Consider the following 25423-nt stretch of genomic DNA (forward strand, 5'->3'; position numbering starts at 1 on the left):
CAAATGCCTGTAAGGACAAACTCGAGATTTGAGCTGTGAATCAGGTTGGATCCATTTGTGAAGATCACCTGGGATAAAAGTTAGGTAGGTTCATTCATCTGGTAGCCACACGCACAAAAACAATTATCTGTTTAAAATAATCAGCAATCTTACATGTGTGGCCCATCTAATGAATGGATCAGCCTGATGCTCTTACCTTTTTGTACAGCTATGATGTCCCCATATGCATTTGTGCTGCATTTAAATGTTTGTGTGGACTGTGGAGAGGTATTCGGTCTCTGATTCAAGCCCAGCTTACCTATTCAAAAACTTTTTGCCGATTTGGATTTTTCATGGAACTCTGTCCAGCACCTCATATCCCTGTTTGGCAGCAACAACCATGTCAAATTTGTTTCACAGTTGTTCTCTTAAAAGAAAAGAAAAGAAAAGAAAAGAAAAGAAAAAACTGTGTGACTTGTTACTGTCGTTGAAATGTTTACAAACATCAGGGTGCATTACCTATAATGGACATGGGATGAAGGAGTTCGTTCATCAAAGGACTTCGGATTATCTTAGTAAGGAGGAACTAGCATGTGCATGAGATGACGGTGAGGCAAACACTTGGTAAGAGTCATTTCCATTTTGTCAATGGCCTTTTCTCTTTGAAACATTTTTGTTGAGTTTTTAGAATTCTTGTTTAATTTCTGTTGAGTTCCATGCCTTAAAAAAATTTCAATTTTTAGAGAAGAATTCTCATTTGATCACTCAATTACCATACAGTTATAATGATACCAAGACTATCAAACACTGCTATTGTCTGTATCTACCATAAGAGGAACATCACAAACTGGTGGATATTTGATCACTCAATTACCATAACAGCCAATATTTTGTACTATGTTTGGATAGTGTGCTTCCAATTATATAAATGAATAACTGCAGATCATATATATATATATATATATATATATATATATATATATATATATATATATATAAAAGGCAAAGGACAAGATCAATTTTTTATCATGCTCGTTTCAACATCCCATGGATGACAGCAAAATCTCCAACTGAAATTTCAAGTCCCTTGTGCAACTTTAACCAAATGGTGTTTGACAGCCCTGCGAGGTTAACATGTGATGAAACTCAAGAACTTGAGGGCTCCACAAATAAAAGCTTGAAGTGTTTGCATGGGGTTGTGAATCATACAGGAATTGAATCTATGAATTTGCGAATTATAGCCATTCGGCCATGGATGCTTAACAGGCAGCATCATACATCATGAATAATCAAATTCCAATTGAAATGAAATCTTTAGGAGGAGCCAATGAAACATCATAAATTCAAATCCTTGATCTTCACATTGAGAGAGATTGAGAATTCCCACTATTTCTTAGAAACTGTAGAGACATCAAACCTCTAAACTACAATTCATTTTTTTTTCCTAAAGAACATGGTACTCATCTTTCTTTGGCTAGTTTCTACATCTTTAGCCTACCAAAAGCAGCAAGCAGGAGAGTTCCAAACGAAGTAGGAAACAGGAAAAGACATTAATGACCTTAGAGAAATCACAGCGGTTTGAAGCAAGAGTGGCATCATCCCAAGTAGAAAACCTGTGCAATTATATTCCATAATGAAAAGGAAAGCTAAGATGCTACACCCCAACATCATAATTGCAAATTTGAAATTTTGAGTAAACCTAATTATTGAAACTAAATCAAATAGGATAGAGAATCCTATATAGCAATTAAGAGAGGAGAAACGGAACCTGAGATTCAAATCTTAGCTTGCTGATGCACCAGGCTTCACCTTCTCTCTCAGGAACTGCTGTATATATTCACGTTTCCAGTTTTTAATTCTGCAAAATCAAATACAGAAACCCTCAGTGCACAGAAAATAGCCTCAAGTTGGAAATCACAGCAAGAAAATGCATCTACAGAAGATCCAGTACAGAAAACAGAAAAATTAGGGCAGAGATGGGAAAATCACCTGCTTATGATAGAATCGAAGGAAGATCGAGATCTCACAGAAAGCGAGTGAAAGAGAGCTAGTGTTTTTTTTTTTTTTTTTGTTTTTTACCAACTCCTCCGATCTCCGCCGTGGAGATGAAGGAACACTTAAAACTTCAAAGAGTAAGAGGAGAGAGAGCGGAGAGGGAGAGGAAGAGGGAGAGGCAGAGGGAGAGGGAGAGCGCGCAAGAGGGAGAGGGCCGGAGAGGCAGAGAGAAGGAGGGAGATGGAGAGGGAGAGCACGTGAGAGTGAGAGGGAGAGGGAGAGAGAGAGAGGGAGAAGGAGAGCGTGCGATAGGGAGAGCGAGAGGCAGTGGAGAGGGAGAGGGAGAGACAGAGAGAGGGAGATACAGTGCAAATAGATAGGCTTTATGTTTTTTTTTTAATAGAAAGGGACCCTTCACCCGCAGCCATTAAAATGAGCTAAGGGCAAAGGGTAAGCCCATCAGTCGGCTAAGCCCTATTTTGTTGTAGTGACCATGGTGAGGCCCACCTGAGATGTAGACCCCTTTTCCAAAGTGACCTTTAAGGAACGCGCTACTCTGCCAACATTTAATGGCATTAATCACTACCTAAGATTACATATTAGATTCTAGACCAAAATGTCACTACATCAAAATCATGATTTTGCACCTCACAGAAAAAAAGGCTCCAAAGAAAATTAAGTTGTATTGTGACAGGATTAAAATGAGATTAAAAAATCGACATTTTCTCTGTCTCAAATAGTTAGAATAAGGATTTTGGAATATATATATATATATATATATATATATATATATATATATATATATATATATATATATATATATATATATATATTTGAAAATGTTTAAAAGATTTTAAGATTTTGAAAAAAAAATATTGATTTAAAAAAAACACCGAGATTTTGACAAAAAATTATCATTTTGAAAAAGTAAATTGAAAAGTTGAAGAAAAATGGTGCTTTTAAAAAAGAAAAAATTGCATCTTGAAATTTATTTACAAGGTCATTACCACGGGGATGAAGTGAAAAAAAATAATAATATATATATATATATATATATATATATATATATATATATATATATATATATATATATATATATATATATATATATATATATAGATTTTATATTATTATTATTATTATATATTTCTTTCTTTTTTGTATTGTGAAAACAAAATTGAAAATTTTGATAACAAAAATGATATTTTATTAAAAATTTTGAAAAAGAGATTAAAAAATGGATATTTTGACAGAAAAATTGACATTTTGAAAAGGAAAATTTAGTGACATTTTTTTTATAATGATTAAAAAATGAGATTTAAAAAACACTAAGGTTTTGATAAAAATTTAACATTTTGAAAAATAAACTTGATAAGTTTTAAAAAATTGTGATTTTGAAAAAAGAAAAAGGCTCAAATGTTTGACAAAATTTGAGATTTTTAAAAATTTTGATATAAAAAGGTGAGACTTTGAAAATTTCTTTTTTGAAAAGTTTTAAAAAATTGTGATTTTAAAAAACAAAGTTATAAACTTTGAAAAAAAAATAACAATGTTTGAGAAATTTTGAGATTTTGAAAAGAATTGAGATTAAAAAAAATTAAAAAATTAAAAAAAAAAAAAAACTGAGATGTTGAAAAACTGATATTATAGTCAAATATAATAGAAATGTAATTACAAGAATAACTTATAATGATAGGATTGATCAAATTCTCTGATCAGGCTATTACTAAAGTTGATTTCAATGGTCATATATGTTTGGAATGTGCTAATTAGGATATATGTTTGGGTCCAATCTAACATGAAACGAAGTAGATCCATCCAAAACACTTTTCAAATGGGTATAATTAGTTTGTCTAGATATAACGAATTTTAGGAACACGAATGATATATATATATATATATAATACATCAATTTGGCTCAGTTATTTGTCATTATTTCTATTAGTATGGCTCACTTGTGATTTAGAACTTCACAATTTTTGGGATCACTTCCTAAAATAAGACGGTAAAACATATGGACAACGTGAATTTACAAAAATATATCATGGTAGGCCTCTACGGTTACATAACACCCACTTACAGAGAGTGGATTAGGTGTGGCTTCGACCTCACACAACACAGTGCGGCCTTGACTGTGGGGCCCACCTTTATGATGTGTTGTATATCCATGCTGTCCATCTGTTTCTCCAACCCAATTTTGGGTAGAGTATTAAAAATTGTGTAGACTTAAATCTTAAGTGCACCACACCACCGGAAATAGTGGTAATATAATGCTCACCATTAAAAATTACAAAGGGCCCCTTGCAGGGTTTAAGTAGCATTTATTTGCAATCCTAACATGTTGATAATGTCAAGAAGATCTGGATGAAGGGAAATTACAAAGATTAAATTGATCCAAAATTTTTGTACCCTGCAAGAAGCTTTTAATGGTTATTCATCACCGTTTGATTGGTATGCCCTACTTAAGATTTGGATCTTTTTATGATTTAGAATCACATCCTAAAATATTATAAAAATATGAGTGCGGATCCTCTGTTCCCGGAGGCAGGAACTCCCTGCCTCCAACGTTTTCATTGGTCAACGTCACTATAAGTGCCACGTCATTAGATTTTTTAAATATATTAAAAAAGGTACAATTAATAAGAAGTATAACGGAGATGTTAAACCGAAGTGGTTTGCGAGTATGGTAAGCGTACTGAGTAAAGTCTTTGGAGCCCACCGGCATTCGTGCATTGTATCAACTCCATCCATCTCTTTTATCATCTAATTTTAGGGTTTTACAACAAAAATTAATCATATCCAAAGATCAAGTGGACCATACCACCTGAAATAGTGTGAATTGAATTCTACCGTTGAAAAGTTGTTGGGGGCCCACAAAAGTTTTATATCAAGATGATATTTGTTTTTTCCATTCATCCATGTCTTTGTGATCTTATGACCAGTTTGGATGAAATATAAACATCATTGGGGGCTTAGAAACATTTCAATGGTGAAAATCAATACTTCCGTACTATGTCCTTTGGTATGGTCTACTTGAGCTTTTAATATACTTCAGTTTTCGGCTCAACTCCTAAAATGATTTGAAAAAACGGATGGACGGCATGGATAAACCACATGAATTCACAGTGGGCCCAATAAAGTTTACTCAGTACGATAAGACTCGATACGCAATCCGATTTCATGTGTTTAACGGGGACGCGGATTTCCTGCCAAAGCCTTTTGCAGTAAGATCCTGCTCAAGGATTCCGGATGGGCACACTACGACGTTTGTGATAAATCCAACCCGTTCATCCATTTTAAGATATCATTTTAGGACATAATACCAAAACTAAGGTGTATACAAAACTCAAATGGGCCACACGAGAGGAAACAATGGGGATTTAGTGTCTACCGTTGAAATATGTATATGGCCATAAAAGTTTTGCATCGGTCTAATATTTTGGTTTTTTCACTTCATCCTAGTAAAAATGACCTTATAAACAGTTTCATCTTGATGACATATAAACATCAAGATGCCTAGGAAGGTTTCAACGGTATGAATTTCTTTCTCCACTGTTTCATCTTGTATGGCTCAGTTGAGTTTTTTATCATCTTAATTTTTGGTTACATGTCTTAAAATAAGCTTTAAAAATGGATGAATGGATTAGAATTCTTATAAACATCACTATGGACCCCATCATGCATCCCAGCACTGGAACTTCATGTAAAAGGCTTTCCCCGTTGAATCCGCGTCCACGGTTTCCATTGGAAACGGACTGGCTACTCCCCTACCACTCGGTGCTATGTGGGCCCACCATGATGTATGTGTTTCATCCATGCCGTCCATTTATTTTTCTAGATCATTTTATGGTCTGAGACCAAAAATGAGGTATAACCCAATCTCAAGTGGACCACATTACATGAAACAGTGTTGAATGAACGTTGACCATTAAAAACTTTTTGGGGGCCATAAAAGTTTTAGATTAAGCTGATCTTTGTTTTTTTCTTTCATCTAGGTCTTTATGACCAAACCAATAGATTGGATGTCAAATAAACAGTACGGTGGGCCTTAGGAGGACTTTAATGATGGATATCTAATCACCATTATTTTCCTGTGCTGTGGTCCATATGAGATTTATATCCCTTTCATTTTTTGGATCAACCCCTAAAATTATACGTAAAAATAGATTAATGGAGTGGATGAAACACATACATCATGGTGGGGCCCACAGAGTACCGACCACCACCACCACCGAGCAAGTGGTAGGGGGAGTATCCAATCCGCTTTCATTTCCATTTGGGATTCGGTGCCACATTGAGCAGTGAGACTTACTACTGAAGTGATGTCAACTATTTATACGGGTCCCACTATAATGTATGTTTTGTATCCACACCGTCCATTCATTTGGAGAGATCATTTTAGGGCATGAGCCAAAGAATGAATCAGATCCAAAACTCGAGTGGACCCCACCACAGAAAACAGTGGAGAGAGTCATGCCCACCATTTATTATGACTGAATCCAATTCAAACCTCGTCACTTTGTCTACTGAACCTCGTCACTTTGTATTGCAACCCCGTCACTTTATCTATTGAACCCTGTCACTTTGTATTGTAACCTCGTCACTTTGTCTAGTGAACCCCGTTACTTTGTACTGCAACTCCGTCACTTTGTACTGCAACATCGTCACTTTGTCTACTGTACCCCGTTACTTTGTGCTACAACCTCGTCACTTTGTCTACTGTACCCCATCACTTTGTGCTGCAATCTCGTCACTTTGTCTAGTGAACTTCGTCACTTTGTACTACAACCCCGTCACTTTGTTTACTGAACCCCGTCACTTTGTACTGCAACCTCGTCACTTTGTCTACTGTACCCCGTCACTTTGTACTGCAATCCCGTCATTTTGTCTACTGAACCCTGTCACTTTGTACTGCAACCTCGTCACTTTGTCTACTAAACCCCACCACTTTGTACTGCAATCCTATCACTTTGTCTACTAAACCCCGTCACTTTGTACTGCAACATCATCACTTTGTCTACTGTACCCCGTCACTTTGTGCTGCAAACCCGTCACTTTGTTTACAGTACTCTGTCATTTTGTGCTACAACCTTGTCACTTTGTCTACTGTAGCCCGTCACAGTGTGGATACAAAACATACATCATGGTGGGACCGACATAACTGCGTGACGTCACTTTAGTAGTGAGTCTCGCTACTCAACCTGTGCACTGAATCCCTAAATGAAAACTTAAATAAAAATCATAGTGAACGTTAAGTTAACATAGACATTAAAGAAGGGAAAACACAAATATCAGCTTGATGGAAAATTATTGTGACCCTTTGAGGTTTTTAATGGCAGGCATAACTCTCTCCACTGTTTCTGTGTTGGGGTCCACTTGAGTTTTGGATCCAATTCATTTTATGGCTCATGCCCTAAAATGATCTCTCCAAATGGATGGACGGTGTGGATACAAAACATACATCATGGTGGGTCCCACATAACTAGGTGACATCACTTTAGTAGCAGTATTGCTACTTAATCTATGCGTTGAATCCTCAAATAGAAGGTAGCTGATTGCAAGAACGGATTGGCTACTCCCTCTGCTACCGGCTGGGTGGCTAGGGGTTATCCATTTTTACATATAATTTTAGCGCTTTATCCAAAAAATTAGAGGTATATAAATCTCAGATGAACCACACCATAGGAAAACAACAGTGATTGGATATCCACCATTAAAATCCTCCTAAGGCCCACTGTACTATTTATTTGACATCCAATCTTTTGATTAGGTCATACAGGCCTAGATGAAAGGAAAAAAACAAAGATCAGCTTGATTCAAAACTTTTATGGCCCTAAAAAGGTTTTTAATGGTCGACGCTAATTCAACACCGTTTCCTATAATGTGGTCCACTTGAGATTGTGATATACCTCGTGCTTTTCTCAAACCATAAAATGATCTGGAAAAATAGATGAACGGCATGGATGAAACACATACATCATGTTGGGGCCCACGGAGTACTAACCACCAGCCATTGGCTGGTGGCAGGGGGAGTAGCCAATCGTTTCCGCTGATTGCATGGTGAGTAACTTACAGTGTCAGCGTAATGAGTAAACTCCATAGAGTCCACCATGATTTTATGTATTTTATCCGCTCCGTCCATAAATTTTACCAGATAATTTTAGGGCTTGAGACTAAAAATAAAGCATATACAATGTTCAAGTGGACCACATCATAGGAAACAGTTAAATTGAATGTTTACCATTGAAAATTTGTCAGGGCTACAAAATTTTTGGATCAAGCTTATATTTGTGTTTTCTCTTCATCCATGCCTTTATGATCTTATGAACTGGTTGGATGACAAATAAACATCACTATGGTGCCTAGCAAGTTTTCAACAGTGGAAATCATTATCCCCACTGCTTCCAGCGATCCACTTGATATTTGGATATACTTTAATTTTGGGCTTAACCCCTTAAATTAGATGGAAAAATGGATGGACAAGACAACATACATACAAGGTGGGCCCAACTACGTGAGAGCAAGAGCTTGCCGTAATCAATATGCAATCTGATTTCCAAGCGAAACCGTTTTAATATATTTAACGGTGTTATACTTTTTTTTTGAAATATAATTTTTGATATTATGTCCTAAAATGATATCTAAAAATGGATGAACGGGTTAGATTTATCACAAATGTCATAGTGGGCCCATCCGAAATCCTTGTGCAGGATCTTACTCCAAAAGGCTTTGGCAGGAAATCCGCGTCCCCGTTAGACACATGAAATCGAATTGCCTACCAAGTTTGATCGTACTCAGTAAACTCTGTTGGGCCCACTGTGATTTCATGTGGTTTATCCATGCCGTCCATCCGTTTTTTCATATCATTTTAGGGGTTGAGCCCAAAACTGAAGTATATCAAAAGATCAAGTAGGCCATACCTAAGGAAACAGTGGAAGTATTGATTTTCACCATTGAAATGTTTCTAAGCCCCCAATGATGTTTATTTTTCATCCAAATTATTCATAAGATCACAAAGACATGGATGAATGGAAAAAACAAATATCATCTTGATATAAAACTTTTGTGGGCCCCCAACAACTTTTCAACGGTAGAAATTCAATTCACACTATTTCAGGTGGTGTGGTCCACTTCATCCTTGGATATGAATCATTTTTGTTGTAAAACTGTAAAATTAGATGATAAAAGAGATCAATGGAGTTGATACAATGAAAGGATGACGTTGGGCTCCACAAACTTTACTCAATACGCTTACCATACTGATTTACTTAGCACGTAAACCGCTTCCGTTTAACGTCTCCACTATACTTCTTATTGAATGTACCTTTTTTAATATATTTAAAAAAATCTGATGATATGGCACTTATAGTGACGTTGACCAATGAAAACGCTGGAGGCAGGGAGTTCCTGCCTCCGGGAAACAGACGGTCCGCACTGTAAAAAAATATATGGACGGCATGTGGACCCGGACGGGATCAGCTACCGAATGCAACAAGAGCGAGTCTTGCTATTGATGTTACGTCTTCACCTTCTTTGGCCCCTCCATGATGTATGTGTTGTTTATATCCACATCATTTATCCATTTGGAGAAATCATTTTAAGGCTTGAGCCAAAGAATGAGGCAGATCCAAAGTTCAAGTGGACCCACCATAGAAAACGGTGCATGGGATAGGGACATCCACCGTTGAAACCTTCTTAGGGCCCACCGTGGTGTTTATTTGAGATCCAATCTGTGTGACCTAATCAACAGATTATATGTCAAATAAATAGTACAGTGGGACTAAGGAGGATTTTAATACTGGATATCTAATCATTAATATTGTTTTCCTGTGGTATGGTCCACTGGAGATTTATATCCCTCGCTCTCATTTTTGGGATCAAGCCCTAAAATGATATGTAAATATGGATGAACGGAATGGATGAAACACATACATCACGGTGGGGCCCACAGAGCACCAACCATCAGCCACCGGACGGTGGCAGGGGAAGTAGCCAATCCGTTCCCTGCTAAACCCCGTTCCGACCCCAGGAAGTTCCTGCACTGGGATGCTACGTGGTCCCACTGTGATGTTTGGGAGAAATCCACCCGTCCATCCGTTTTTGCGAGATCATTTTAGGAGATACGACCAAAGATGCGGTGGATCCAAAACTCAACTGTGTCAGGCACATTCATACGGCCGCAAAAGCTTCGTCTCCCCACCCACGATTCCCCCCTCTCCGCCCCTTAACCTCTTTCTCTCATGCTCGGCTGAAGACTCTTTCAAGAGTGACGAACAAAGAGTTGGATAAATAGGGGTTATGGTGTGAGGATTCGGAGGGAAAAGTCTAACAATCTGACGGCCGGGATCATTCAACGGCGTTTTTTTTTTTTTTTTTTTTTTTAAAAAAAAAATTTTATTTTAAATGTTGTGGCCATAAAAAGTAACTGAAGCTTCGATGCACTGATCAAATAGTAGGAGATCATTAGAAAGTTCTGTAGCATGGGAAAACCGGTGATTGTGGCAACAAACATGTTGGAGAGCATGATTTACCATCCAACTCCAACAAGAGCAGAAGTCACAGACATTGCAATTGCAGTACGAGAAGGTGTTGATGCCATCATGCTCTCTGGTGAAACTGCCATGGGAAATAAGTACTTGTATAGATTTCTTGTTATGTGAAGTACTTTTTGTATAGATTTCTTGCTATAAGACCAGTCATAACATTTCAGAAAGTATTGCTCAGACCTCGAACCTTCAGGGAGTTTTTTATTTTTAAATTTTTACGATTAGAATTTTCTCTTTTGTCAAATTCATGCCTTGTCTCATGGATACACTTACGGGTTACTCAAACACACAAAAACCAATTTACTTGTAAATGACCCATTTTCTCTTTTGTCAAATTCATGCCTTGTCTCATGGATACACTTACGGGTTACTCAAACACACAAAAACCAATTTACTTGTAAATGACCCATCGCTTGCATCCAAACATGATCGACTTTCACTAGTAAGAGACTTACAACTTAGGGCCTGTTTGTTTTTTCAAAGCCAGTGTATTTGTAAATAGGTAATTATTATAGTTTACCATGTTTGAAAATTCATAGGTATTTGTGCCATTGAAACTATTTCAAAAGAGATAATTTTAATTTTTGAATCGTACAGTAATATATATGATATATCTGTTCCATCCATATATTTTACTATAATATTTTGAAGAATGAGACAAAAAATGAAGTAGATACAACACTTAGGTGGCCCACACCAAAAGAAACAGTGGCCTCACAAAGTTTTAAACGGTAAGTATTTGATTCCATTTTTCATATGGTGTGGTCCACTTGAGTTTTGGATATACCTCATTATTTTGTTCATGCTATAAATTCAAATGGCATAATGGATGAACGGTGTAGATAAGCAAAATGCATCACAGTGGAACCCATATATATTTTGTAATTTTTTGGTCAAAATAGTAAGTAGTCAAATCAGGTATGTTGTAAATAGACGGGAAAGTAATTATTACTCTTTTACCTGGTTTTTACCAGTGAACTTGAAAATCACGCAGCCCCTTAGAGAACTTACAGGCATCCAAACAGGCCCTTAAGCATTCAGTTATCTATTATTAGCCAATGGCCCTTGTTATCGATGGAGGAACTGAGAGAGATGCCGATGCCTTTAATGTTTCTCTTTCACATTCACTGTGAGGAAAACTTTGATGCTTGCTTGCTTGCTAAGGGAGGGGCAACCAGGGATCAGGTTGTAAACTTTGATGTTCCACTGATGTAATGGATTTTGGGTAGCAGGTGTTCATTTTTGGGTTTCCTCTCCTTTTATAATAAAATTGGTTATTTGGTTACAAGGTATATCTTGCTTATTTCCAAGAAAGCTTTATAAATCACAATCAGTGGCATTCTCATTACTCAAGCTGAAAGAAAAAAAGAAAAAAGAAAAAAGAATCATCTTGAGATTATTTATTTATTTTTATTTTTTTTCCTGCGATATCTGTAACTTGTACATCTTTGGCGAAAGTATTCTGAATGCCGTTTTATGTTGCACATGGGGAGATCTCATGAAAAGATCATAGGTAGTAAAAATGACATTCTGAATAAAGTGGGATTAGTTTTGTTTCTGTTCAGAAACATGCAGTGAGAAATCAGATCAATTTAGGACAGTTGTGTATTGGCAGGTGAAGAATTTAGTTTTTCATGGTCACAGCGTAATGATATAGTTAATATTGATTATGCATATAGTCATATTTTTATCAAGTATATTGAAGAACTGCTATATTCCTTTTAACTTGAGTATTCATGATCAATAGAAGATGTTACATATATGCAATTGTTACTTTCGGTATCCATTGAAGGCTGTCAAAGTAATGCATACTGTGGCACTGAGGACTGAATCAACTTTGTCAAACATCTCCCCTCCAAGTCCGGCTACTGCTCTCAAAGTACTTTATGATTATTATACCAACAAGGGAAGGCCCCTTCTCTTTTTAATCATGGAAAAGTTGGTCTAGTAACGCATCTACGATACTAGGCTTAAGAAGATTGAAATGTATATCAGTCAAATACATGCAATTCTCCACTATGTGCAATAAATTTCTTTTATTCCTGTCTCTCTATGTTTGGCTTCCATGCAACTACAATGGCAAACACTCTTAGCACATCCAGTCTTGTCTTCATGAGAACGGGATCAATGGCTACACTGTTAAGCCACTATCGGCATTCCTCTACCATCTTTGCCTTCACGAATGAGTAAGTTCTCTGCACTAATCATTACGAGATTGAACTGTTTGATTTATACAGGTTCCTTAGTATTTTTAACTGTCATATTATAATATTTTTCGATGGGTTTCTGTAAAACTGCCATCAGAAACATCAATGCTTTGAAAATATACCACCTTCATATTTGCTTTCCAAGAAAGTTTCAGGATGGCAAATAGCCAACATTTGGCATTAAGGACTTTTCCTCAATTATTGGCTTGCTGATGTGCAAGTTATAGATTGAGACCTTCTGTGCTTGGCAGAGAAAGGGTTAAGCAGAGGCTGGCACTTTATCAATTGAGGCCTTCTGTGCTTGGCAAGTTATAGATTGAGGCCTTCTGTGCTTGGCAGAATTAGAGTTTCGTGCTTGGCAGAGAAAGGGTTAAGCAGAGGCTGGCACTTTATCATGGGGTGCTGCCCATATATAAGCAGTTTTCCAATGATGCAGAAGAGACATTCTCTCGAGCTCTGAATCTCTTGCTGGTATGGAATGCTTGCACTCATGGATCTTCATCGTTTTTATTTCCCGTTGTTTTCACCTTTAGTAGTTAATTCCATGAAATTTTCATGCACCAGAGCCGAGGTTTGTTGGAGGAGGGAGAGCATGTTACTCTTGTCTAGACTAGAGTGGAACACAACCGATTTGATGAATGTGGAATATACTGAATTAAGTCAATTCGAATCTTTTTCTTAGATGTTTTGTAGAACTCATGTATAGTGCTATGGTATCAGGAATGTGAAGCTGGAGGCATTCGCTGTTTATAAGTGGTCATATTTTCTATCTAATGAGTTTTGAACATCAGGCCAATTGCTAGAGAACTTACCATCATCATTAGTGTTTCTTACAAACACAGCTTAGCTATGCAAAAAAAAAAAAGTAAAATAAAAATAAAAAATAAATAATGAGAATTTGATATATTGATCAACCAGCTGAGCATCCGAAACACTGTACTAAATCACACATTTTATTTTATTTTTTTTCTTGACTTGTTTTCTTCTTTTTCATGGAGGCAGATAAGGTACCAACACCATATGATAAATATTGGTCAAGACATGATCTCAAGTTGTTTCATCCTGACCAACTATCTTCTTTTGTTAGCTACTCGTATTGTTACGCATGTCCAATTTCTATCACTTTCTTTACAATCCCATTGGGATTAGAAGACAAATCCCACTGTGTGTGGGGGAAGGAAACATGCCTTGGAAGTTTCTAGAAATCTTTAAAAGATGGGTTGTCATTGTCTTTTATTTCAACATTTGCTACAAGTTTCTTCACCTGGTATCTTGCTTCACCTACCCATGTAACACTGTTCATAGGCTTACTGCTACACATCTTGCTTAATAACCCACCCAAATTCATTCACCCACTACTAGATTCTTTAAGCGAATTGGTATCATGAGTGAATTCTTTGGCTCCACATTTCCCTTCAAACGAGATGCATTTGTACCACTTTGCACATAACATGTAAACAATAAAGTCAGTGCCTGTCAGAGCTGCAAGCAAGAAGTAAAACTATCCATGTGAACCTTGTTGATGTTTTCAGGTATCCAACCGGCATTCATCTTAAGATCCAGTGATACGCAAGCCATTATGAATGGGTTAAATGCATAAATGTATTTTCCCACCCATGACAGGGCCCATATAAATGCATGGGCAACTGTACAATATCACTTGGCCAAGTGTCGGGTGGATTAACCGAGTTTGCAAACTATGTTTTGATGATCCGATCGAACTAGCTAGGCTCCGCCTGAGTAATGGGTCCTAGCCAATATTAGCTATGATAGGACTATCTTAACCATCTAATCATTGGACCTTTTTCTCACTTGACTGGAGCCATTTATGTACATTTGTATGCCACCAATTAAAGGGCTAGGATCACCCAAACATTGCAATTTTCAGACCATGCCCCACTCACTATTAGATCTTCTCCATGCATGCCAAATGAGGTGACATCTCAACGGTAGAAATTCCATGCACATGTGTTACCAACCTGATGACAAGATCAGCCTGACTTTTGAGACTCATCATGTCCACACTGGGAGTCGCCTGATGAACAACATCGATCTCTCATCTCTCACTCGTGTGCATAGTGACCACACGTGTAGAAAACACAATTACAAAGTGCACTACCAGGTCCACTTAGAATTTCTTGTGCCAATATTCCAACCCTACTATGACCCACCTCCTCTTGTGGCAATATTCCAACCCTACTATGACCCACCTCCTCTTGTGGCTTAACATGTGTGTTAAATCATAATAGACTAACTGATTTCGATCTTAATTGGTGGCATATAAAAATAAATAAAGATCATATCTCATGTATCATATCCTAATGCCACTAAGTAATACAATCAAAATCATTTTTGTAAAATATTATTAAAATGTAAAAGAATGCATTAGATTAAGAGCTTCTGGACCACTTTTTTTCCAAGCAATCTAATGTTTCGAAGACTATACATGTGCTTTAGATTGTATTCTATTATATTTGAGAAATGCTCCAATGCTCACTACAACAAATGTGACTTTTAGCGGCGCTCACAAGCGCCGCTATAAATCCCTAAAAGCGCCGGTGATTCTATTATTGGCGCTAGTCAAGCGCCGCTAAATGGATATGTCGCTAAAAGTATTGGCGGCGCTAGGGAACTTCTATCGGCGCCTTTCTGAGCGCCGATAATTGTATGTTTTTCCGACGCGAAAAAGCGCCGGTATAAATCAATTAGAGCGCCGGTAAAATGCTTTGTGGACACTTTTTCTTGCGAAAAAGCGCCGTAAGATTTCTACACAAGCGCCGCGAGAAGCCCTTGTATGGATTTGAGAGGCCCTAGCATGCCAGTAATTTATTTATTATTATATATAATTCAATCAAAACCTGTATTTTTTAAATATTTGAAACATAAAAATGATGCAATACAAATTAAACTGAATATTAAACAAAATTTATATTACCACACAATAAAAAAAAAATATTACAATAAATGGTCTTAAATGTAAATAAATAAATAAAAACAAATCCTCTATATGGTCTACTCCTAGCACAAGTGGCGTCAAAAGGCTGAATGTTCCCAATGAGAAAAGAATACCAAACATAACAGAAAGAAAAAAGACAGAAAACTTGGAAAACTACTCCTTACAGTGAACTATTAATTTATCTGGAATTGTTCTAACAAGTTGGTCAGCTGCAAATTTCCAATCAGCAGCACTGCAAAAGAAAGCAAGAAAAAAAAATCCACTGTGAATGGTTAAGAAAAAAGAAGATTGAATTTGTGAAATACCCAAAAATAAAAAATAAAAATAAAAACAAAAATATGAGTTTATAGTTCTTAACTTGGATATTGTGTCTAACCAAGCTCATATAACGTGAAAAAGAAGAAGAAGAAGAAGAAGCAGCAGCAGAAGACGAATGAGGAAAGAAAGAATAAAAATAAAAAAATAAAAATTTGGGGTATGAATGTAAACAATGTTATTGATCTTGTGAAGGCATGCACGCTGCATTTGGATGCCCAAGTGAGCTGAATTGTGAACAATCAGTTTAATCAAGAGGATATGACGAATGGGATTTGTTGTTTTTTTGAATCTGTTGAACCTGATAGTCATCTTATCCAAATTCAAAAAAAAAGAAAAAAAAAAGAAAGTCTTTCAATGCCATATATAACCATCAGATTGTAAAAATCATAGAATTCATGTTTACCTCTGCTTTAAATTCTTTTCAACTACAAAATCAAATTAAAAGACCAGCTCTTCCAGTATGAATCGGAATACAACACTGTCTTGAACTCCAAATTTCAGGTTTAGTGCCACACATTACTATATCAGATTTCTAATTTCCTGCTCCCTCAATCTCATGTATGTGAAGAACACGCCATGGGTATGATCTTGACTAGTGGCATATGCATCGATAAGTTCATGACACCAGTTTGATGCCTAGTACTCATGTGTATATATATCAAAAATTCTAATTAAAAAGTAGCCTTGCTTCAGTCATTTGAAAAACACAAAATGACACTGATATTGCTAACCACAACAACAACAACAACAATAATAAAAGCCTAATTCTGTACATACGAAAGAAAATGCCACAAATCTTGCCTGATTCTGAAGTCAGCTCAGTTCCTTGTTTAGTTCAGAAATCTCTACCTGTCAATTAATATAATTATCGATAAACAATTTAGCACCTTCAATCTCCACAACTAAATATGCATAGTCACTGGTGAATGCAGAACATCATTTCCTCTCTGCAAAATCAGAATGTGGTACAAATTGAGTAAGAGAGTGAATGATTTAAAAGGATACAGACAAGAAAAGACCATTGAAATATCAACTAGTTAAAATTTATCTACTAAAAGCTACATACAAGGAAACCAAGGAAACCTTAATATTCAAATCGCTTCATGAGTAATAGATTCATGTTTCAATACAACAATTTGAAAAAAGGTAAAAGCAGAAAAAGCAAAAGATCTTTATCTTGTTTCTTTCTTGCCTTTTGGTACTATAGGTTTTTGTCAACACATGCATGTACAAGGCAGCTCATGTACATGCCAGACATCTGCCAGCATGGCAAATTGGTTACTTATGGAGAGCAACACATGATGTCAATTGGGTTTTGCTTGTGTTAGAAGCAGTAAAGGAGTTGAGCAAATCAACAAAAAGATGATACTAAACAAAATGCCAGCAATTCTCAGAAGAAACTTAAAGTTTCAATTCAATTTCAACAATCCAGAAACTTATTGGGTTGAAACTACTAACACTCCAAGTAAATCATCAACTTGGAATGTTTTGCCAGCTTTTTAAATAGGTCAACTCAGCCAAGCTCAGGCCACAAGTTTTTGAACAATGTACAAAAGAAAATCTACACAGCAATATGCCAGGACTACAACACTTCTTGTTTGAATATCAAACCTTTCAAATTTTCTATTGAACAACTTGTCAGCCCATCTGTCTCTACTAATTCTGAATTATCTCTCTTTGTTCACAAAAAGGGCAGGCTGTTATTACAGAAAAAATATGGCTCAGCTGGATGCAATGTTAGTGATGATATACATGGATCAAGAAGGAAAACTTGCACTTACATATCTTATCAAATTCTGTGAAGGATCGTCCCTGAAACATAAAATTTCAACAATTCAGTCATATGATCTGAAAGTTTCAGATTTTAACATGGGTAACATACATATGAAAATGCTGAAAATTTCAACATAAAGCAATTAGAGATTACACTGTCAACAGAATTTTGGATCAACCCACTTCTCAACCTGTAAAAATGCTGAAAATTTCAACATAGTATTGCTGCATTAAAGAAATATGGAAGAAAATGATACAACTCACCTTGACACTCAAGCCTTGCTCGAAATTTCACCGAGTCGACTTAGCCGTGTCTTCAGTCGAGTCACCGAGTTTTAAAACTATGAATGGGCAGACATAGGGGTGTGTGAAGATGGGAACACCTAGCAATAGGGCAGGTGAAGATAAGATAGTTAGCTTGCACATGTGCATGTGTATATGTTTAAATAAGAACCACTCACCCACCAGAATGAAAAGGAATAAAGTTAGATGTGTAACAGAAAATTTATTCTGAGGTGAGCTTAAGGCTATCAGAGAAGCCATCTTAATGTTTTAACCCTTGTGATCATACCTCTACAAATCCATCCCCAAAGTTGACACCATTTCCAAAGTTACAAGTATGAGTGAGGTGGCGATTGAGCGAAGCAGAGTTGAACTGGGTGAGGATGAATATCTTGTTTATGCCACTATTGATGCAATTGCTCCTAGGAACATTGATAAGTTGATAGCATCCTCCGATAGGAACCTAAAAGTGACATAAGATTGTGTTAGAATGCATTCTGAATTTTCTGTTACTGTCAGCAATGTGACAAATATCATTCACATTTTGAAATATTGCAAGAAATACATTTGTGGGCTGAATTTATTTGCGGGCTTGGGAGTTGGATTAGAGCCAATATACCTTTCAAAAAGAGGATCCAAAGGTTTATGCTGACTCAAAATTGATGTTGGCCATGAGATGGTTGAGGAATTAGTTACTTGCATATTGCCAAGGAGAATTACAGAACCACTCCATCTGTACAAAGTACATGAACGGCAGAGATCTCAAACATGTCACCAAGTGGTGGGACATAAGAGGTAACTCCCCACAACGCAGAATTCCAAACAATGCCAATTATAGAAAACCAAACCAAACTAATTATGTTTGAGAACCAATAGCAGTGATGTTGTAGAGATAGGGCCAAAAACAGAAAACTACACCTGAGTTGTTGAAGGATGAAGCGAAAGGTTAAGTACAGGATCAATAAATGGCCAGGATACAGCCATGAGCTACTGGAAACATCCTCATCATCTTCATCATTTACTTCAAACTTCGACTTGTCAGATTCTTCCTCATCATCTTCATCTTCTTCATCAGCTTTAGCTTTTGCTTTGGATTTAGTTACTATTACATCCGACTGAAGAATAATATATTCAGATGCAATAGTATTTTCTGTTTACTGCATTCAGATAAACAGAAGTCCAAGACTCATGTCAGAACCTTCATTGAAGAGGAAGCCAAGTAAGACAGTGATTGGATGATGATTTAAGAAAAGCATCTTCTTTTCTTTCTTTCTTTTAATTTGAAGTAACTTGGAAAATGGGAAAATAAGTATTCAGTTCATGGAGGCCTGACTTATTGTTGTTTCCATGGATCATCATCTGCAATCTGCAATATGAGGAGATTAACTGGTTTGTTCTGCCTGAACGGATGCAAAGACCTGCAAGGGAGAAAAACAACTTAAGTTGTACTGGAAGGGAGATCCCCATCTGAATTATTGAATAATGACAAGAGTACAACATTTACAAAAGCTATACAAATTTATACTGAAAAATATATGACTAATTCACAATCTCAATTTCACACAACCCAGACAAACAATGGCCAATGCTATGTTATAACATTCCAACTCCTTCCTGCAGCTGCACCTATCCGGTGCAACAACCTAAGAAAATCTTTGCTCTCACATAAAATAAAATACATGATTAATGCCAATCCATTCACTGCTGCAGTGGCAAGAACTGTTGCAATTGCTAAGCCTTGTGCCACTTGGCTAGGATATGCACAGTTTCACAATCCTGTTTGTCAAGCACTTAAGGAAAAATAAAATAAAAAAGCAGATTTGAGTCCTCTATGATGCACTAATCACAATTACTGGACTATAATTTTCTTACCAACCAAATGATGTAGTTGCAGTAAAAACAATAGCAAGCCTATTGAACCGAAACCATAACATTATTTGTACGAAACCGTTCATAATACAGAAAATTGATATTTATTTGTTGATAGATAGTCTTTAGCAAATCACATCCATATAAGAATACTCAGCTTTTGATATCACTGTTCTCTCACATAAACTTGTATAAATTTAGCTCAGTCACCCTTCTCATGCCAAAATGGAAATTAATAATCACCACGACCTAAACTTAAATAAAAAGAAACCAGAGACATACATCACTGCCATACAATTCCAATCCAATCCCGATTCATGAATTAAAGGAAATTATTCAAATTTCACACTTACATTAGGAATAACTCACTGAAATTCAACTGATTAGAGGCTTTTCGAACTCATATATATAGAAACTCTGCTGTACTCATAAACCTAATCGACAACAAAGATCCAAACAAACAAAGGACCCCATTTCTCAGGAACAGTCACAAGCCTAACGCATAACAAAATCATATTTTAAAAAAATAAAATAAAAAAAAAATCAGCAATTTCCACTGTCCTCTTCTACAGCTAAACCTTCCCTTTGATAAGAAAAGAGAAAAACCAAAACAAGAAGCCCATTCTACATATCAAAAAAATAAAAATAAAAACTAAAAGTAGATGCAAATTTAACAGAATCTGATTAAAATATTCAACAGTTTAAACCATTCCTAAAATTTTAAACTGGTAAAAGTCAAATTCAAAGCTGTTGAATATTTTAATCAGATCAAACACAAAGAATAGGATCTTTTGGGTTTGCAGAGACAACAATTGTTGCTCATTTAGCAATCATAAGTAATAGGATCTTTTGGGCCTGCAGAGACAGTTGTTACGACTAATAATAACGAATGTTAACCATAAGGGAAAAAAATGAGGCGAACAATTCATATAATCCAAGGCACCTATTATGCAATATATAACCCAATATATGCAAGCAGGCCCTGCTTCACTGATTTGGAGCATCGATCTGATGGGTCCACCAATGAAGGGGATGCTCCAAAAGTATCCAACTAGAAGACTATACTCTTCTAATCAGCAGCCCACAAATAGATGGTTAAGGAAAAAAATGTAGCAACAGTCTAGAAAAAAGGCCAATGATTGAAGGGTAGGGGTTTGCCCCGATCAGGAATACTCTTGAAGGGTGGGGCACATTAGATTAACGGTCTGGATCACTGAACCATGGGTCCCACATACAGACTGGATGAATCAGGATGTAATACATGTCAGAACACCAAAATCTCTTCTTCTTCTTTAATTTTTATTTTTACATATAATGAATTTTATGCAAAGATGCAATGAAGCAAGAAGTCATCTGCAGAGATAATTTGAAGGAAGAATTCGCCTAGATTTCATGAGAAAGAAATCAGAACAGGAGAATATTATGCTCGAAAGCTAAGAGAATATAACAGAAACTCAAAATAGTAAACAAAAAACAGGAATCCAAAAATACAGTGAGTAACCTGTTTAACACAAGCCAATCAGCTCTAACCACCAAAGATGAAAGGAACCTCTTTTCAACCAATATGTCAATCGACCCAAGAAACAGATGGCAGACTAGAGCCACTCACATCAATGGGACAATAGATGTTCAGCTGAAACACCAGATCGATATATACATAATTCTTCACAGACACAGCCCTGTTGAGTGGTTAAGGATCTTTCCAATAACTGACAACTTCAAAATCTAAAACTACGGTTCTTTCCATAGAGATTGACACAATTCAACATTCTCAAATGATAAAAAAAAAAAACGAAAATGGAGAAAAGAGAAACCTCAGAAACTGACTCCCTTCCGGATCACTGCCACCTACCATGGCAAAATCCAAAGCATAAAGTCCCAAATGAAAAAACCAGTAGAATTCAAACTGATAACTCTTCCCTGAAATCCTCGAAGCATCAGATAAGAACCTAATCGGATCGGAATCAAACACAGCAGAAATAACGGAAATCTAAACCGAGTATTTATAAAAATAAAATAAATAAATAAACACCTGAAAATTCTGACTACATAATCGAGTGCAGAAAACACTCCACCCGTCACGAAATCCAACAGAATTCAGATCGAAAAACTGCAAATCGAAGTATCGAACAAATCAGAACTGTATCACACAACAAATCGTTTCTATGTATTCGCATCAAACAACATAGAAAAATCCCTAATTAGGATTTCAACATTGAATTAGGGTTTTCACATAGAAAATCCCTAATTAGGATTTCAACATAGTAAATCCCTAATTAGGGTTTCAACATTGTAAATCCCTAATTAGGAAATCACTAAGGTTGAAATTGATGAAATCTAGACTCTTACCTGTTTCAGATCTTCATCTAAGCCCTGAAATTAATGGCAGCTCTCGCACGCGCGCGCGCGAGAGAGAGAGAGAGAGAGAGAGAGAGAGAGAGAGAGAGAGAGTCGGGGGTAGGCAGAAGCTGAGAGTCACGCGAGAGAGAGAGAGAGTCGGGGGTAGGAAGAAGCTGAGAGTCGGGAGAGAGAGAGAGAGAGAGAGAGAGAGAGAGAGTCATCGGGAGAGGTAGAGAGAGAGAGAGTCGGGAGAGGGAGAGAGAGAGTCGTCGGGAGAGAGAGAGAGAGTCAGGAGCGAAATGAAAGTCGCCTGTTGTTTTTATTTTTATATAGAAACATCCGTGGCCCGCTTTTAAATAGCGCCGCTGCATGGTGCAGCCAAAGTGCCGATTTTATCCATTTTTGTTGTAGTGGCTCTTAGAGCACTTCTAAGTCATAGCGCTCCTTAGTTGCATTGTTCACTTGGATAGTTTGATCCATCGATCTGTACTGTCTATTGAGTCCACAACACATCTCATTGACTACGACGCAAACATTACACGGATAGGATCAAATTCTTGATTGATCTTATTTTTTATACACATCCTTTTTTCCCAGTTCATGGATAGGATGGCTAAGATTGCCTAATGAAAATGATTATTTTCAATCATAAGCATTAATCTATGATATGTGCTAACAAATAGATGGACCAGATTGTTGATCAAACCTATTTTTGTACAACAATCATGATCATTAAATTCCATAGATCAAATGGTTCATATTTGTCGGATTGGTGGTATATTTGCGCAGTAGCCCAAGGAATGTGTATTTTCTTTCCCCTTTTCATGTAGGAGATATACAAAGTTCTATATCACTTCTGAAAGATCAGCGGTTGACTTGGTACATGATGTTTTGATGAACACTCTCTCTGGGTTGTATTGAACCTTTCTTGCGATTTCTGACCATCTTGGAAATTTTGAGCCATATGAATGCTGACTAGCAGAAATTTAATACAATATCAGTATTATTCTCCCACGCTTGTTTCTAGCATTCCAATTTTTTTATGGCATTAATGGGTTCAAATTTTGTTAATGTATTTTGAATAAAACAAGATCTGATGCCCTTTCAAAATCCTTGTCAGATTACAAGTGGTGGGAGGAAGAGATTGAGAAAATTCACCCTGATTTCGTCTTCTTTTAAACACTTATTTAAACTTAGCTTTGATTTCCCGGCAATTTTCATCTAGTTGTAAATACGAACAATTTGCTTCATGCTAATAGATTGATTCAGAATATAGTTTGCTATTTCAGTCTATGGGTTCCATTTTCTGATTTCAGGATTATATATCTTGGTTTTGAAGGATTTTCAGGAGCTGAACTCTTCAGTCTTGAGTTGAAGATTCTTTTGCGCAATTTGAGAATGCTTGTATCATATCATTGAGAAATGAACTTAAACATCAATGCAAAATATAATGTAGATTTTGGAAAACATTTGCATTTTACTAATGAAAATATGTGCTTCTTTGAGTATGTTGTTGATGTAAAATAATTGGATGGAGATGGGCAACAAGGAAATAGGATTTTTTTTTTTTTTTTGGAGGTTTTCATTGGAAGACCATCTTCATGGTAAGATGGCAATGTTGTCACACTGTTTGCTATTCAGGCCAATTGAGCATCCAGACACCCAAAAAAAATTAGTCTAGTTTCTTATTCAGGCTAATCTTTTGTGAATGGGGTTCTTGTTAAACAATCTTGTGAATTGATTTTAAATGACTATCAGGTGTAACGGATTCGAAAAGCAACAAAATTAATGTTGTTTTATTGTAGAAATTTTAGCGACAGACCAAATTCGCCTATAATTTTGGAACAAGTCGAAAATCAATGACGAATTTGAAGTTCGTCGCTGCTCATAAGATGGACCACATCTAGGTGGGCTTTTTCATAATTTAGCGATGGATTTTTTTTTATTTTTCCGATGGATAAAATCCGTCATTTATTTGCGACTTAAACTGTTGCAAATGCGTGACGGGTCCTATCCGTTGTATAATTTTTATAGCGCAGCAAATAGCGACGGACCATGCAACAGACCAAGGGCGTCGTTAATTGCATTTTGTGATGGACCTGATCTGTTGCAAATTGGTAATCTTTATGTAGTGTGTAGCCCTAGTTCCTAAAAATCAAGCCCCATATGTGATTAAAGTAGGACACACCAAGGCAAATAGTTTGGAGGGTGAATTTTCCCCTCTACAGTTTCCAATCATCCTGTCCACTAGAACTACCGATGGTCATAAATTTTTATCCCTTGGTCTTACATGGGGTGACACACCTGATGGGTCACGTGTGTGAACATGTACGATGCATGCCATATGTTAATTCTGATGGGGTGCACATATTTCGATCCGGCCATCGAAATGGGGTGTGCCGCGCGGCGTTGGAACTAGGGGTGCACATCAAACCAGTAGAACCGTGGAACCGGACCAAAACTAATACAACGGTCCAGTTCTAGATTGCACCGGTTTTGGTTCCGGTTCCAAATTTCCAAGAACCATTGGATACGGTTCGGTTCCAGTCTAGGGCCATGTAGAACCGAACCGAACCATGAACCAAACTGTTGATCCAAACCATGGATCCAAACCGTTGATTTGAACCGTGGCCCGAACCATGGATACGAACATTAGATCCGAATCGTTGATCCGAACTTGAGATTAAAACAAAAAATCCTAATTTGTTTCACTTTACTACGTGGTGCGTGCAGCTTTTCCATCCCCATCTCCTCTCTCGTCGTCTGTGTGCAATTGCCCAAGGCCCAATCTCTCTTGCCCCTGCCCCTGCTCTCTCTCTCTCTCTCTCTCTCTCTTCATCTCTATCTAGGTGCTGCTGCTGGCTGCCCAGGCCCCTGACCTCTCTTTGTATCTCTGCAGCGCCCTCTCTCTCTCTCTCTCTCTCTCTCTCTCTCTCTCTCCGTCTCTCTCTAGCCGTCCCTCTCTCGCTAACCGTCCGACCATCCCTCTCTCGCTAGTCGTCCCTTTCTGGCCATCTCTCTCTCTCTCTCTCTCTCTCTCTCTCTCTCTCGCCATTCACCACCACGGCACTGCCGGTCCCCCACAACATCTCTTTCTCTCCATCTCTCTATCTTTCTCTCTCGATTTTTAAGAGCCCAGAACCGTGGAACCAATCCGA

The 25423-nt window shown here is 37.0% G+C and overlaps 1 protein-coding gene and 1 long non-coding RNA gene across 2 annotated transcripts; one reads left to right on the plus strand and one right to left on the minus strand.

The window, feature by feature from the left end:
• Nucleotides 1-27: 27 nt before the first annotated feature.
• LOC131246100 (uncharacterized) lies at nt 28-2298 on the minus strand. Its single transcript, XR_009171164.1, has 3 exons — nt 1969-2298; nt 1748-1837; nt 28-360 (listed from the first exon to the last, which is right to left on the minus strand). It is a non-coding gene; the product is annotated as an uncharacterized LOC131246100 (long non-coding RNA).
• An 8156-nt stretch (nt 2299-10454) lies between these two features.
• On the plus strand, nt 10455-13349 carry LOC131246091 (pyruvate kinase isozyme G, chloroplastic-like). Its single transcript, XM_058245962.1, has 5 exons — nt 10455-10603; nt 12300-12400; nt 12559-12706; nt 13090-13198; nt 13292-13349. The coding sequence occupies exons 1-5, from the start codon at nt 10455-10457 to the stop codon at nt 13334-13336; spliced, it is 552 nt and encodes a 183-aa protein (XP_058101945.1). The 3' UTR covers nt 13337-13349.
• The last annotated feature ends 12074 nt before the right edge of the window (nt 13350-25423 follow it).

This window comes from Magnolia sinica, chromosome 1, assembly GCF_029962835.1.
Source record: "Magnolia sinica isolate HGM2019 chromosome 1, MsV1, whole genome shotgun sequence".
In the NCBI taxonomy this organism is placed as follows: domain Eukaryota; kingdom Viridiplantae; phylum Streptophyta; class Magnoliopsida; order Magnoliales; family Magnoliaceae; genus Magnolia; species Magnolia sinica.

Bases quoted from the DNA above. Each gene is read 5' to 3' on its own strand.
- LOC131246091 (XM_058245962.1), top strand. From the start codon at position 10,455: ATGGGAAAACCGGTGATTGTGGCAACAAACATGTTGGAGAGCATGATT. The intron at 10,604-12,299 runs TAAGTACTTGTA...TTGTTACTTTCG, and splicing joins GGTGAAACTGCCATGGGAAA to GTATCCATTGAAGGCTGTCA. The intron at 12,707-13,089 runs GTAAGTTCTCTG...CGTGCTTGGCAG, and splicing joins ATCTTTGCCTTCACGAATGA to AGAAAGGGTTAAGCAGAGGC.